General features: G+C 37.6%; 1 protein-coding gene across 7 annotated transcripts in view; it reads right to left on the bottom strand.

Annotated features, from left to right (window-relative positions):
- Positions 2280-14003, bottom strand: part of ASZ1 (ankyrin repeat, SAM and basic leucine zipper domain containing 1) — a 38459-nt gene continuing 26735 nt past the window's right edge. For 6 of the 7 annotated variants that reach the window (XM_021384857.1, XM_021384859.1, XM_021384855.1 and 3 more), the window contains 4 exons: positions 12400-12512; positions 7085-7190; positions 6533-6646; positions 2280-4132 (listed from right to left, as the gene is read on the bottom strand). In XM_021384857.1, coding sequence (XP_021240532.1) covers positions 3983-4132; positions 6533-6646; positions 7085-7190; positions 12400-12512 — 483 coding nt within the window. In that variant the 3' untranslated portion in view covers positions 2280-3982. The remainder of the gene's footprint in view (positions 4133-6532; positions 6647-7084; positions 7191-12399; positions 12513-14003) is intronic. The other variant, XM_021384862.1, reaches the window with a different exon arrangement.

The raw sequence follows: 14003 nt of genomic DNA, 5'->3' as shown, positions 1-14003 counted from the left end.
CCCTGGCTTCCTCAGCCTCCCCTCATCTCACTGCCCTGAGCCCTCAGCATCCTCACAGCCATTTCCTCCACACCATTCCTCACCCAGACAAGAGATTATGCCATGTGCTATGCAAGTGGCAACACCAAAAACCCAGCTCCATCAGTGCATACCTTATGGGGCTGAGGTTTTCCAGCAAAACAGTGAAAATAATGTAGTTAAACCTGTATTACTACATTCACAGAGACTGTCTTCAGAAATTCTGGAGGCTTGGAAGGCCCATCTGGGAGGAATACTTAAAATCAACTCCCAAATCCTTAAGTGGAGGTCATCTTGCCACATAGATCACAGCTAGGGATGCATCTCAGAACTCAAAATCCCTCAGAGGGAGCCCCCAGATCTCTCTTGTAAGGACCTGGCCTCCATGCCACATTAACAGCACTGTTTGTGTCAGGATAAGAAATGAAAATAATTCAGCAGTTGTTCAAGCTGTTAAGGACAAACACCGTATTATTCACCCGATGCCAGTACTCTCATACCTTAATGCTTATAAGCCCTGGTATATAAAATCCAGAGCTCTGATAAGTAGAAATTTCCCAGAATAGGGAATATCATTTCCAAGTAGAATTATTAGCAGACGCTTTGGGGAACACTGGGAGAGGCTCAAAGAAAGCAAGAGGAGAAAGCAAACTGCTCAGCTCAAGTTTATATTTTGTCCCTAACGAGGCAGTTGGACAAGGGAGAAGGAAAAAACACAACCAAACGAACACAGCATTTGTCTAAGTGAACAGAGAATGCGATTAAAAAAGCCAATCCATTCCCAGTTTAAGGATGCATATACCTAAAGCTACTGTCCACTCTTTGCAACTAGAACCAATCAGGAAAAATTCGGCAATGCTCCACAAGTCAAAGAGTGGAGAAAAACCCAAAGTCCTGAGAAGGAACACAAGATCTCTCGTTCACAACCTGCTCCAGGATGAACGGGGCAAATGAGAAGTAGAATTCTTTAGGTTCCTTCTGTAGGCTCACCCAAGGCCCTACATTTCATGTAACAGCCTACAGATGCAGAAAAGGCCATTCATTCATTCACTCATTGGCATTCAGAGCAGTTAGGTATCCAACACATGGCACAGCCAAGTAGGAACCTCGCTGCATCTTTAAGCAACTCTGTATCTACAGGGTTTGGTCCCAGCTCCAACCAGCTCAGTGCTCCTGCTTCCCCATTTGCACTACTGTAAAACGAAAATAACCCTCCCAGGGCTGGGAGGCTTACCTGCCTAATGTATGCAAAGCTCTTTAGCATTTTCCTCCCATCCCCTCATAGATGTGCAAATCACTGTACTATTACTATTCCAGGATAATGACTTTAATGTGATAACTTAAAGAAGAAGGCCTCTCAGCAGGGTTATTTTCATCTAAATGCTCCCTCACCAGGTGCTGGCTGGGGGATTCAATTTGGACAGCATGGTTTAGGGGCCAGATTTTGCAGTAATCTCTTTGTTTCCTGCCCTATCGTGACCATATTGTGATACCCTCTCAAACAAGGAATTTGAAAAAGGCACTGGAACAACAAGAAAGTGAATAAAGGACTTTGAAATTCATTGTTTAAGCCCAAGTCTGGAATCTGAAGAAGAAAATACACTTTAAATACACTTATTTTTTTCCCTAATGATATGGTGGGTTAAAATAAACTTTATTTTGCTCTTAACATATCCTACTTAACCAGCACAATTCGTGCCTGACCAATTCAATGAGACACAGCTCCAACTGGTTAGTCCAAGACCCTCGCTTCTCATGTGTGGTTTACGCCACTCTGAATGATGCTCCTGAGCACTACAACACACCAAGGATGCTGATGACACAAAGTCTGTATTTAGCCTGAACGCTGTCTACGTCTAAGTGTTTGCAATCTGATGATACACACGGGAAATAAGCAATGCGTAGGACATCTTCATAGGAGCAGCTTCTCTCAAATGCATTTTGGAGCCCAGCTTGGATTACTGTAGAAATGCACAATCCACCTCATTCATGAAGCAGTCAATTCAAGTAACTCTAAAGCAAAGTAGAAATTATTTAAAATAGAAATACATTTTGTTTTTATTGTACAAACTTCTAGAAAATAAGCGATGTATTTCAGTTTCTCTTTTTAGATCCATGACACGATCTAACAGAAACAAACAAAAAAAAAACCAGCACGCACAGAAGTGTAGTAGTAAAATGAAGACGTATGGAATTTAAGCTATCATCTTTCTGCTGACTTCATGTATTTAAGGGTTCAGTACAACATTCAGACCAGTGACTCATTTCTGCACAGAATATTTTATTGTAACTCTCAAACTAGAAAACATTTATCAGCAAGTATTATGCATTATTCTCTCCCTCCCTCGCCCCTGCATAGGTAAGTTTACACTGATGACATCATACACATTATTATACTTTTAATTCAGTTAAATGGTGATAAATCTATTTTCTGGAGCAGCTTTCCCGTTCAACTGCACAACCTGCAAGCTCAGTTTCAAAAGTCTGTGCACAAGTGGATAATTTTTTCAGATTTGTTTGGGAAAAAAAAATAGTTACTGTCTCAAATGGCAACATTTACCAGTGGTAGGAAATGCATCTCTGGAGCTGCTTGCAAATTCTCACTTAAGTAGAGAACTGAGGAATACTGAAGTTAAGCATCAGAATCCTTTCCAAGGGCTGTATTACACACATCATATGAGTGGCTGAAATAATTACACTTGCATAAAGTACACGTTGCAAATACAGTGTGAACAACCTTCCGACATGTCAAACAATTACAATAGCGAGGAAACACGCTAACGCCCAAGGTAGTTTTCTCAAATCAAAAGCAGAAAACAACTGTGACAGCAATAACTGCCTGGAGCAGCACTCAGTTTTATCTTCTCATTACTAGTCTCCAGAGGGAGGATCCAAGATTATGACTGCGCACATCTCAGAGAACAGAGCATGCTTAGCTAAAGCGTGGCACACCCACTGAGTCTAATGGTTTTTCCGATTGCTTCTGTTCTGATAGAAGAACGTCCCATCACAAACATTCTGCACTTTTACAGGCATTCACTGAAGTCTACAAAAATGTGATTTGGATTACTTACACCAATTCCCTTTTTTTGCAACACAGTCAGTGTGGTAACTGGCTGAAAAAAAAACGATACTAAAGTTTGCTACAGAATTACACACATCTCTTTAAGTGACAAAAATCTTAAGAGGAAAATTAACATGAAGCTACTGTAGTGAAAGTCCAGATCAAGAAGAAACACTGATATTCCTTCTAAGTTGCCTGCATTGCCTGCATTTTTAGAGCAAAAGATTGCTATAGATCCTTTTAGTATCCTTATAATCCTTTTAGTGATAAAACTATTAATACAAGTACACCCGAGGAAACATATCTCAGGCATAATTTGAACAGCACAGTTCAGTGGGAGATGACTTTTTAGACAATGTATAAGATATCTGCAGTCCTGTGGCTGTGACAAATACACCTCACCATAAAGTTTTTCATAAGAATCTATACATGAGAAAAGAACTTTATCAATGAAAAATCACAAGATACTTAATGTTAAAAAAAAAACCAAACAAACCAACACACAGCTGCATTGCCATTTCAAATACAAGCATCCAAGAGAAACAACAGTATTCTTTGCTTACGTTTACCTACGAGAACAACAGCTGAACAGGTAACAGTTGTTACAACAACAGTTAAAAACTAGTCATTATGACATAGTAATTATAACTTTAGGGGGAAAAAAAGCAACTCTGATGAGATTTTGTACCTATAGCCTATACCAGAAATAACTTTGAAACTTAAACATTAAGATACATTAAAGTCAATAGATTTTATTTTTAATCATTTTGTAGCTAGCTCAAAGTACGCACTGGATGTAAATGCTACAGATATGATGCAACTACACAAATTTTCACATGAATTCAGCTCAGCTACACACACTGAAGTATAATGTAACCAAGTTATTCACAGCACTGAGAGTCAGCTCTTCTTTACCACTAACTTAGTGACGAAAAAGAAAAAACCGAACCCAAGCAATGTTACTGCTCCCATTTTTACTAATCTTTTTTCCAAGGTGAGTGATTTTTCTGGAAACACCACTAGGCTGAGGTCACTCCTCTGCTCTTCTTCCTGAGGCAGATATTAAATTTATGGGAAAAAAAAAAGTAACAGAAAAGATTAGTGTGAAGGTTTCTGAGGTATGTGATAAAGTATAACCCTGGATTCTTAGGACTGAAATATTTCTATCTGTGTGTCTGGGCCTTAATTCAACGGAAATAAATATGCACAAACCTTTATCTGATGCTCAGTGGTTCTTTAAGTAACACATACTAGAAAACGAATCATTTACAAACTGAATTTCTCTGGAGTAAAACATACTGCCAACACATGCTACAAAAATGCGATACCAAAACACTTAAACTTCTATCATCAAATATTTTAACCTTTTTTGTTATTAAAAGATTTTTTTTTCCTATTTAATTTCAAGAATAACTGTTAATTAAAACAGAAAGTTAAACACGTAACAGATCAAGCTTTCAAAGACTTTTTAAAATTAAAGTGACAGGGAAAGTACCTCACAAATGCCTGCCCAAATATCTGTTGAAGTTGAGTGGAGCCTTGCCATGAAGTGCAGCAGGGTTGGGTCCCGCTTCCCTCCCTCAGTTTATAATGCTTGGCAGGCCGTCTCACTTTAAAATCACTTTCAAAAATTGCATGTCATGCACTTAACATGTATTGCAGAAGAAATACTGTTATGACTAAGCTCAGCAAGTGTATGCAGATCATTTTGAAAGTAATGACTCCTATTCATTTCCATGGAAACTACAACAGGTACAAAGAGCACAATAACAACATTTGATAGAGCAAATTCCCAGCTACAAAATACTGTTTTTCAATGTAGTCACTGCCAGTAGCTGTGCATTTTCACCAGCAATGAACAAGAGCCTGCATGCTGCACTCAAAAATCTGCACCAGTGGAGGTGACCCACTGCCACAGTCACCACTGCTGAAACACACCACCCACTGCCTCACTGTGCTCGCATCCACTGTTCGGCCTACATAAATGCTCAGCAAGCAGCAGTGAATGTCCATGGATGCCACTGGAGGAATTCAACGACACACCTTTGTTTCATACACACTTCCATGTCAGACACCATTTTGTCAGGCTGCCCCTCTGCTGCAATCTGTCACATGGCAACAACATGTGGTGGGATACTGGTGGGAAGGTTCAATCTCTACTGCCATACCACCAACATCTGCCTCTGACATCACAGGCCAATATAGTAAAATATTACTATCGGAGCTGCCCTACCACTACCAAAAATTTAGAGAAAGGGAATTGGTACAATTACCATGTAAGAGGTTTCACTGTTTCATTTAAATTCACACTTTTCATAATAAATGTTTCAGAGCTCTACAGTGATTGAGAAGCAGCTCACCACAAATGTTAAAATACTTTGTATTAAAGTCTTCATCAGTGAAATAAATAACACACTACAGTGTTTTAATAGAACAGGAATTAGATTTTCGAAATAATTGGAAGGCTAATGTTTACTGTCTGTTTAACAGTGAGTACAGAGCCACCATACTACGTCTTGGCAGCTACAAAATCTTTAGTACATATGAGAGTAAGTGCAAACAGCATCTAAACTTAGGCCCACCCCTTACAACTGGTCTGCACCCACAGGAGGCAGATATATACATACAGTTGACTTCTGCATATGCAAACCAAGGAACACAAATAGCTAAAAGTTCTTCATTGCAACCTCTTTTATACATATACATGTGTATATATATATATATATATATATATATGGTGTTACGTGATTTATTAGGAGAAGGCTGTTACATTACATTAAATTTACTTAAACTACAGGAAATTGCATTAGTGGCATTATACCCAAGGTCTGAGTTCCACATGGCTTCATTTAGTAACAGATTCCTTTCTGACACTGATGCTCCATTTACTCTATCCCAGCAGCCATTCATTTTACTAGCCTATTACTTAAAATGACCCCATCTGACAAGAGCATATCATTGTGTTGGTCTGAGAATGACTGATGTGGTGCTAACATCTAGCCTTGACCTCTCCCACCCTCTTCTTTTGTCACTCTGTGAACTTATCTGGGATGCCTCTGATTCGATCCATAAAACTGTACTATCTTCCATGAGAGTCAATAATTCCAAACAAAAGATTCCTTAATTAAGAGGTATTCTGAGTGGCATTTATGCCACAGTGGCTGTCCAAGTGCACAGGAATATTTCCCACTCAATTATTTCCTGTGATAGAAAGAAAAAGGTGGACTACACCTTCCTCTGGAGACTCTCCACACAGTTTTGGAATATTTTAGATTATTTCACTTTGTTACGGAAAGGTGTAAAGCTGGACTGGGGAGTGGTAGAGGCAATGTTCAAATTATAGCTGAAGAGCGTGTGGTAGAACAAGGTATCAAACATTTCACTGATGAATGTCACATTCAGTACTGCACACAGAAACTTATATACATTAAGTAATAGCCTCATACCCACCTTTGTCACGAGTTCATTCAGTCTCTTAACTTCTTCTCCCAACTTTTCAACATTGCAAATCAAGTCCTTGCAAACTTCAATATGTCTTTCAGTAGGTGTCCACTGCAGTACCATCTGTTAAGAGTCAGTTATTTGCCAGAATTACCATACATCGTAACTTAATATTCGTAAGTTGATGTAGCATAAAAGACAGTGTCAGAAGAAGTTTATAACTTCATTTATGTCAGGTTTTCACTGTATGATTTATACATGACATTGATCTACCACTCTCTTTAAGCCTTTGTGGAAACCTGTCACTTCAATCACCCTAACAGCAAAAACAATGAAAAGCAGGTTTATCTTCTTTAATCGGGTGACTGAACTTTTTGAAATAAATTTAAAAAAAAATAACAACAAAAAAACAATCCTTACATTAGAGATAGAACATTGGACAGCTCTATGGAACTAACAATAATCAAGACAGTTGGTTAGTATACACATTTATCATCTTACAAGGTAGGATAATACTATTCCCCCAAACGCTAAATCATTTTTTCCCCTTTTCTTGAATACCTTGTGAGAATTTTTGAGGAAATGTTTACTTATGGTCTGCACAGGAACGGTCAGGTTACTACACTCTTTATTTAACTTCTGAAGAAACTTGAGGCATTCGTCTCCACTACCAAAATAAAACCATATGCCATTATTTGTAAAATGTTATGTCTTCCTGCAAGCTAAATATCATCTATGCATTTTCAACACTGGCTAGTGAGCAAACCAGACATGCAACTTCATTACAATAAAAAACCCAGTCTGTTTAACACAGGGTAGTTAAACACTAATATTTAACACGTTAGCAAGTTGCGCACTTCAATTGTCCATACCAGTGCTCCCTCTCCCTCCTCCAGCTCCTCCCTCCCCTTCTGGTAGGGCAATAAATCGTTACATTACCTGGAATATTTAGCTACACACAAAGCTGAAAAACTACCAGCCTAAGACGTCTTGGAAACATTCTGTCAACCTCCACTTCTATTTCTCACTTTTCAATCCTGTCTTTATCAATGAGAACATTTCATTACCTGCTACAAGTGCAGTTTTGTATGACATTACGCATAATAACCATAACATGCTGTATTCCTGCGCACGTGAGCACAGAGATCACAGTCCTATAACACCAGGAACAAACGAGTGAGTCAACTTTACACTGACATCAGTATTTTTGACCGGAACTTATATTTTTGAGAAGGTGGGGAAAAAAAGCATCCTGGTTTGTACTTTGGAGCTAGGACTGAAATGGCTAGCCTAGAAACATTTCATCTCTAGCACAGTTGAAGAGTGAAGAATCTGATAATACTCTCTTGGGCTCGGGATGTGAAAATACATTCCTTAAAGTCTAAAATATCTGATGTTATCTACTTTGAAGGAAATGTACACTTAATGCTCAAATATAAGCAGGAAGATAACTGAAAATCAGTTTGATCAGTCCCCCAAGATTGGAGAAAAGGATATAGGAATTTAATAGACTAATTTCAATGCTAAGTTTTCAGAGCTAGCTATAAGCCATCCAGGTGAATAACATCAGGACCAATATAAAAGACAATTTAAGCTGGTATTGCCCTATCTCAGAACTTCATTACATTTACTGGGGAATCTGTGTAAATGGATTCAAACTGCAACATCCCTCTTCTCCCTACAGTAATCTGCTACTAAACCCAAATACAACACACTTGCACCCCCTTACTTACATGCCTCTTCTGATGGCAAAAAGGTCTACATGCAATTTGCCAAGCTCCTAAATTAAGCCACAAACCTGCACAGTGCAGGTGTCTAAAAAGACACACAAAAAGATTTGGCTCACAGAGTGTTTTCATTCAAATTTCAACTTTTTCCTATGACAACACATACCCCACGAGAGCAATATTAATCTGCCTACTGGCAAAACATTTGCTTCCTAAAGCAACTATAAACCTGGGGACTGATATACTGTAGCATCCACGTAAGTGGAAAGAAGCAAAACTGGAGACTCAACTCTTCAGAACAATTCTCCATCAGGAAGGGAGAAGGAAAAGTGTGTCAACAGAACTGGAACGAAGTTCCCACAGGGTATTACCCACAGCTAGGACTGCACTGTTTTATACCTGTTTTAGAATAATTTATTTCCTAAAATGTTCATTTTATATTTGTTGAAAATATCTCCACTTAAAGCAGCTGTCCCTTTGCTCTAGATCTCAGCTTCCACAGCAGAGCCAAACATTGTTCTGTCAGCCCCACAGACAGCCTACGCTGTGTCTGAACCTCAGCATCACGTTCAAATCTTCTAGCTTTTCTTGGTGGAAGATGCGAACATTAAATCCAGCTCCCGTGAATTCAGCACCTTGTCAGTCAGTATAATCAACAGCACAGCAAGGAGTTCAGGCAGAGAAGAATGAAAAAATGTCATGCTTCATGTACACAGTAATCCATTTTTTGAAAAAAAAAATCACAGAAAATTAACATAATAATATAAAGTATTTAATGATTTTGAAAATACATGCTGTAAATATAAATCTCTTCCTATTTTACATAAATGAATCAGGATTTCAGAAATGAGTTTTTAACGCATCATTCAATTTTGGCATAAGATCAGAATGTCTGTGATTTGCAACACTGCCCAAGAGTCAAGACCTTACCACTAAAAACAGAAATACAGAAAAGCATCAGAAGGTTGCTGAAGATTGAAAACCAAGATTGTTCAGAGTTTGACATGAAGAAATGGAAATGAGGAAGCCTACTGTTTTTTATAAATTAACTTATTATTTCAGAACAAATTAACAACAGTTATATTTAAAATAAACTCGAAGCAAACTAATCACATCTAGAGGTAAGAAAAGTGTCTCCCATGTTACTTCAATTGAGACGCTCATTAAAACTTCCTTCTAATTAGAAAGATAACCTATTAGCAAGCTAGAATCAGTTATGGCACCTTCTGTGTTTTATCACAAAAGAAATTATTTTTGTTAAGAATAGTTCCAGAATTCCTACAGTAAAGCACTGTAAATATTTTTCTATCATTACGTCTCATACTTCTTTATTATACAAATAGAAACTCCATGAAAATATTTTTAAGAACTATCTGCTGCAGTGACATGTTATTTTCATTTCCAAATACTTCCAAATGGAAATAACATTTTCAAAAAAATAATCACTTTTTAAAAGAATTAATGGCTGTCGAAATACCAGTGACTAAACAGTGCTAGACAGTCTGTGAGTTTATAATCAATCAGTTCAACATTTTCTGCTATGTTAGTTTTTTTATGACTTAATGACTGATCTTCCTTCTCACAGAATGACTTTGAACAAATGGCAAGTAAAATCTTTATATAAGAGCAGGTAAACAGAGTATGATTTTAGTCTCAAGGTCAGATTCCTGAAATACGTGTCAAGCCATTTTTTAGAAAGCTATGCAGTACTCTTCTTAACTGAAGTGCTGTCATATTTTTTGTACTTAAGTCTTCAATCAAACAATTTCTGGTTTTGAGTTCTATATAGGTTTTAAAACCATACGGTACTAAGAATTCCATATGATGATCATGTTACTGGTGTATAAGATTGTACCTGACATTATGTGTTTGCTTCCGCCCTCTACTCCTCTGTACTATTATTCCCCTTATTTCCCATTTAATCTTTTTTAGCTGTATTTCTTGAATGTGTATGCTAAATACCACTTGCTATTGGCCAATCTAAAAAAGCATACATTTCTAACATAAAACAGTGCGTGAAGCTTGAACTGGTCTTCTTAAACTGAAACTAATGATTCCTTGATGAAGAATCAAAATCATTTTCCAAAACTCCGAGCTTGAACACAGGCACCCAGATAACCAGTCTACTCCTTCAGCTCAGCAGCAAAGCCTCTATTTTAACAAGAAAGGCTCAAGTGCTGCCACAACATATGGTTTATGGATATTACGCCACTTTGTACCCTCTTGCACGCTAGAACTTTAGCTCTCCAGTCTTGTAACAAACACACTAGTTTACACCTGAATTCTCTTTTGGAAGTAAACAAGTACTTGCTTTGACAGAGAAATCCCAGAGACAAGATGGCAGTACCAAGGTCCTGTATTAGGTTATGAACACTTGGCTCTCCGAGCTCACCTCAATTTTTCAAGAGCTTCCCATTTCAAGAGCTTTGCATGTCCTCTCATCCCCCAATTCAAACTTGGAATCACGGCGCAAAAATCTAACTCAAAAAGGCTGCAAAGACTCTTTCGTATGAACATACTAATGGTTACAGAAACAGGCACAGTGCCAGCATCAGAAGCAATATATAGAAGTAGTATATGTAAGAATGATTAAACAGGAGTGGAGAATGTAACAGACAGACTTATGGCAGGACCACATCATGACATGAGGGCTAACACAGTGTCACTGTGATTCAGCTGCCTCCGGAGGATGGATGGCGACATATACAGAACGCACTTGAACCCTAGCACATTATTCAGTTCAACTAACAACATGATGTCAAGTTTAGCCTTACAGCCCCCACATAAGGCAGACAGGTCTCTCCAGAGTTTTGGAGAAGGAAGAAATAGCTAAGAAAGCTGTCAAGTCACTAGTCAAGAGACAGATGCATGCTTCAAACACTTCCCTATACACACACTTTAAAAAGGAATTAAACTCACTTTTCTAGACAGAAGAAAATCATATAATGAATAGATTGGGTACGAGGAGGAGTTTGTCACAAGTCCTACACAAAGATGACAGTGCTATGCAAGTGGTGATGGGAGTGGGAAGAGAGAAAACAAGAATAGAGAACCTAACTCAGGATGCAGCTACAGCATGGGGATGGCACAGTATCTCTAAAACAAAGCAGTCTTCTCCAAGCTAAACAAAAATAGTACGACTAACTAAGGCTTCTGAAAGGCAAACCACAGCTCTCTGCTGAGGTCCATTTCTGAAGTATCCAACTGGTCTTATTCTTCAGAAACAGTTCTACAGCCCTAGGAGGTAACAGGCAGGAAGACAGGAACACAGAATCTAAATTCAAGTCCAGGGCTCTCTTCTAGAAAAAACAATCACACAAAAAAACAAAAGGATAAGAGGTTTACGAAATCTTAAGACACCTTTACTTTTACTACAGTCTTCATTCTTCTTTTCATGGTAGATATGGGAACTGCTCTACCAGTGTCTAGGAGAAAGATAAAATTTAATAATACCGCTTCTAGAAAAACAAGGAAAAAAACCCAGAAATCTACATGATTTAGATGGACACAGACAAGTAGTTAATTAATCAGTTGAAAATTAACCCACATGAAGAAATAGTATCCAACTCTGCCTCTCACACTCTTTTTTATTGCATTTTACTCACATATTTGATTGCAGTACTAACAGTCTGTCTTGTCTACAGACACAGTGGAGAATTACACGGGCCATACTGTTTAGAGTTTAAAAGGGTCAATATTACTCTTGAAGCATGGGTAAGCAAAGAGAGCAAGACTTCATTTCCACAAAGAAATAAAAAACCTGCTCACTGAAACTAATCAGAAAAATCACAGAACGAGTTAATATCGGAGCCAGAGAAGTCATGTGTGATATAAACATACCTACTGAAATGTGCACAGCAGCGCAGGTCTGAGGTACAGATAAAGAATTTATCACTCAGAGATGACCAAAATAATGACATAAGTTGGCAATATAACCAGTAAAAAGATTCCTACAGCAGGAAGCTGTGCTTCTAACTTTGTACAAAATGCACCTACTATCATCCCTTGTGATCCACTAACAGGCATCCCATGAGTGTTTATGCATGGGATGAGGTGCCAGAGAATCTTAGCTTCGTGCTATAGAAAATACTGCAGTTAGCTTAAATAGTTTGCATTCCAGTTTACTTTCCTTAGAAACACAGTTATTACCTGACTTCCAGATTCACTAATTCAGGAAGGTCTCTAAATCTTGTTTCTTCCACTTGTAGCTCATTGATGGCATCTAGGAGTTTCTGCTGATCTACAGGATTTGTAATACCTATCTAAATTCAAAAAGTATTTTCAGAGATATGATTTAGTTTTAATACATATTGAACATAAAACAGCTCAGTACTGTTCATTTTATGATTTTATAATTATTAAGAGTAAAAAGTAGTTACTTTTAAGTTATCAACTATGTTTGTTATTTCCAAAGGAAATTAAAATAAAAAAAACCAACATAATAATAAAAATAAGTCAAGAACCAAGCAGGAGCCAAACTGATCTTGCACAGGATACTCAAAAATTTGAGTATTAAAAAACATTAGCAGCAGTTTTTATAAGTACCTCTATGTTGTTAGGATCTTATGCTTCACTATTTCAGAATCGTCTAAACCATCTTATAGTGAGAAACAACTCATCGTCACAACAGTGATACAGTGTTAATAGTTAGCATTATTTTTTTCCTCATCTAAGTCTGCATCAAACTGTGAATTAGAAAGAAAGACACCAGATTACAAGAAGGGCTTTTACATGCTTTTGGGCATGTATTTTATTTTTCCCCATTTAGGGAAACCAGTTGTAAGATATCATCTTTCTAAAACCTTATTTCTTTAAAGAGTTTTGTGGTACACTATCTAGTATGAACTGATGGTTTCTTTATGTTTACAAAATGAAGTGACATCTAACAGCGGTCATCACAGTAGTAAGCTGATTTATGAGCAGCAAACTTAATTACAATTAGAAAATCAAATGAACTCTTCCAAGGACAGAGAGGTAGTTATTCTTGAATATTAAAACTATTTGGCTTAAAGCAGGAACTATTATGATTGGAACTGATTTTGACTCAATCTTCTCATTCCTTGAACAAGCAAATCAGGATACAGCTTTCTGATCAGTGTATCAGATGCACCTTCTAATTTTGGTCCCTGTAAATAAAAGATAACTACATCGTTCTGTGAACAGATCAGTAGACTGAGCACTCACACAACACCTTGAAGATATGCCTTATGAAGAAAGAACTGTCAAAGAAATTGTCAGGAAGTCTCCCATCACCACAGTACTTTTTGAATAGAGAAGTACTAGGTGCAGAACTTGAGAAGAAATGGAGCAGTCCAAACTCCTTTCCAAAGCAGACAATTTTCCCTTCCAGACCACTTATGCTGAACGGGAAAATTTACCCATAATCTGACCATTCTTGCAGCAATGAAACGTGTGGAACAAGAACAGTGTACGAGGCCCTTCTTATTTCTTATGGATGAGGAAACTTTTACACTGGTGTCAGTTCAGTTATACTCTGCAGTCTATATAGTGGAACTACTATTTTTAAGTGGCCATATATCTAAGAATGAAGAATTGTAGTATGAGGATTTACTTATATCTGTAAAACAGACTACACATAGTCTAGATTTTGATTTTAGGCATGTAGACTTACTTTGTTTTTACTTAAGAGCAAAACAAAACAAAATAATCCCTGAAAACTCATGCACCAGCATTAACATGATTTCTCTGTCATCCTTTAGACAGAAATAAAAGAAAGCGAGTAACAGATTGCC

Source organism: Numida meleagris, chromosome 1 (assembly GCF_002078875.1).
Source record: "Numida meleagris isolate 19003 breed g44 Domestic line chromosome 1, NumMel1.0, whole genome shotgun sequence".
NCBI lineage: Eukaryota > Metazoa > Chordata > Aves > Galliformes > Numididae > Numida > Numida meleagris.
This window is presented reverse-complemented; position numbering and strand designations above follow the sequence as displayed.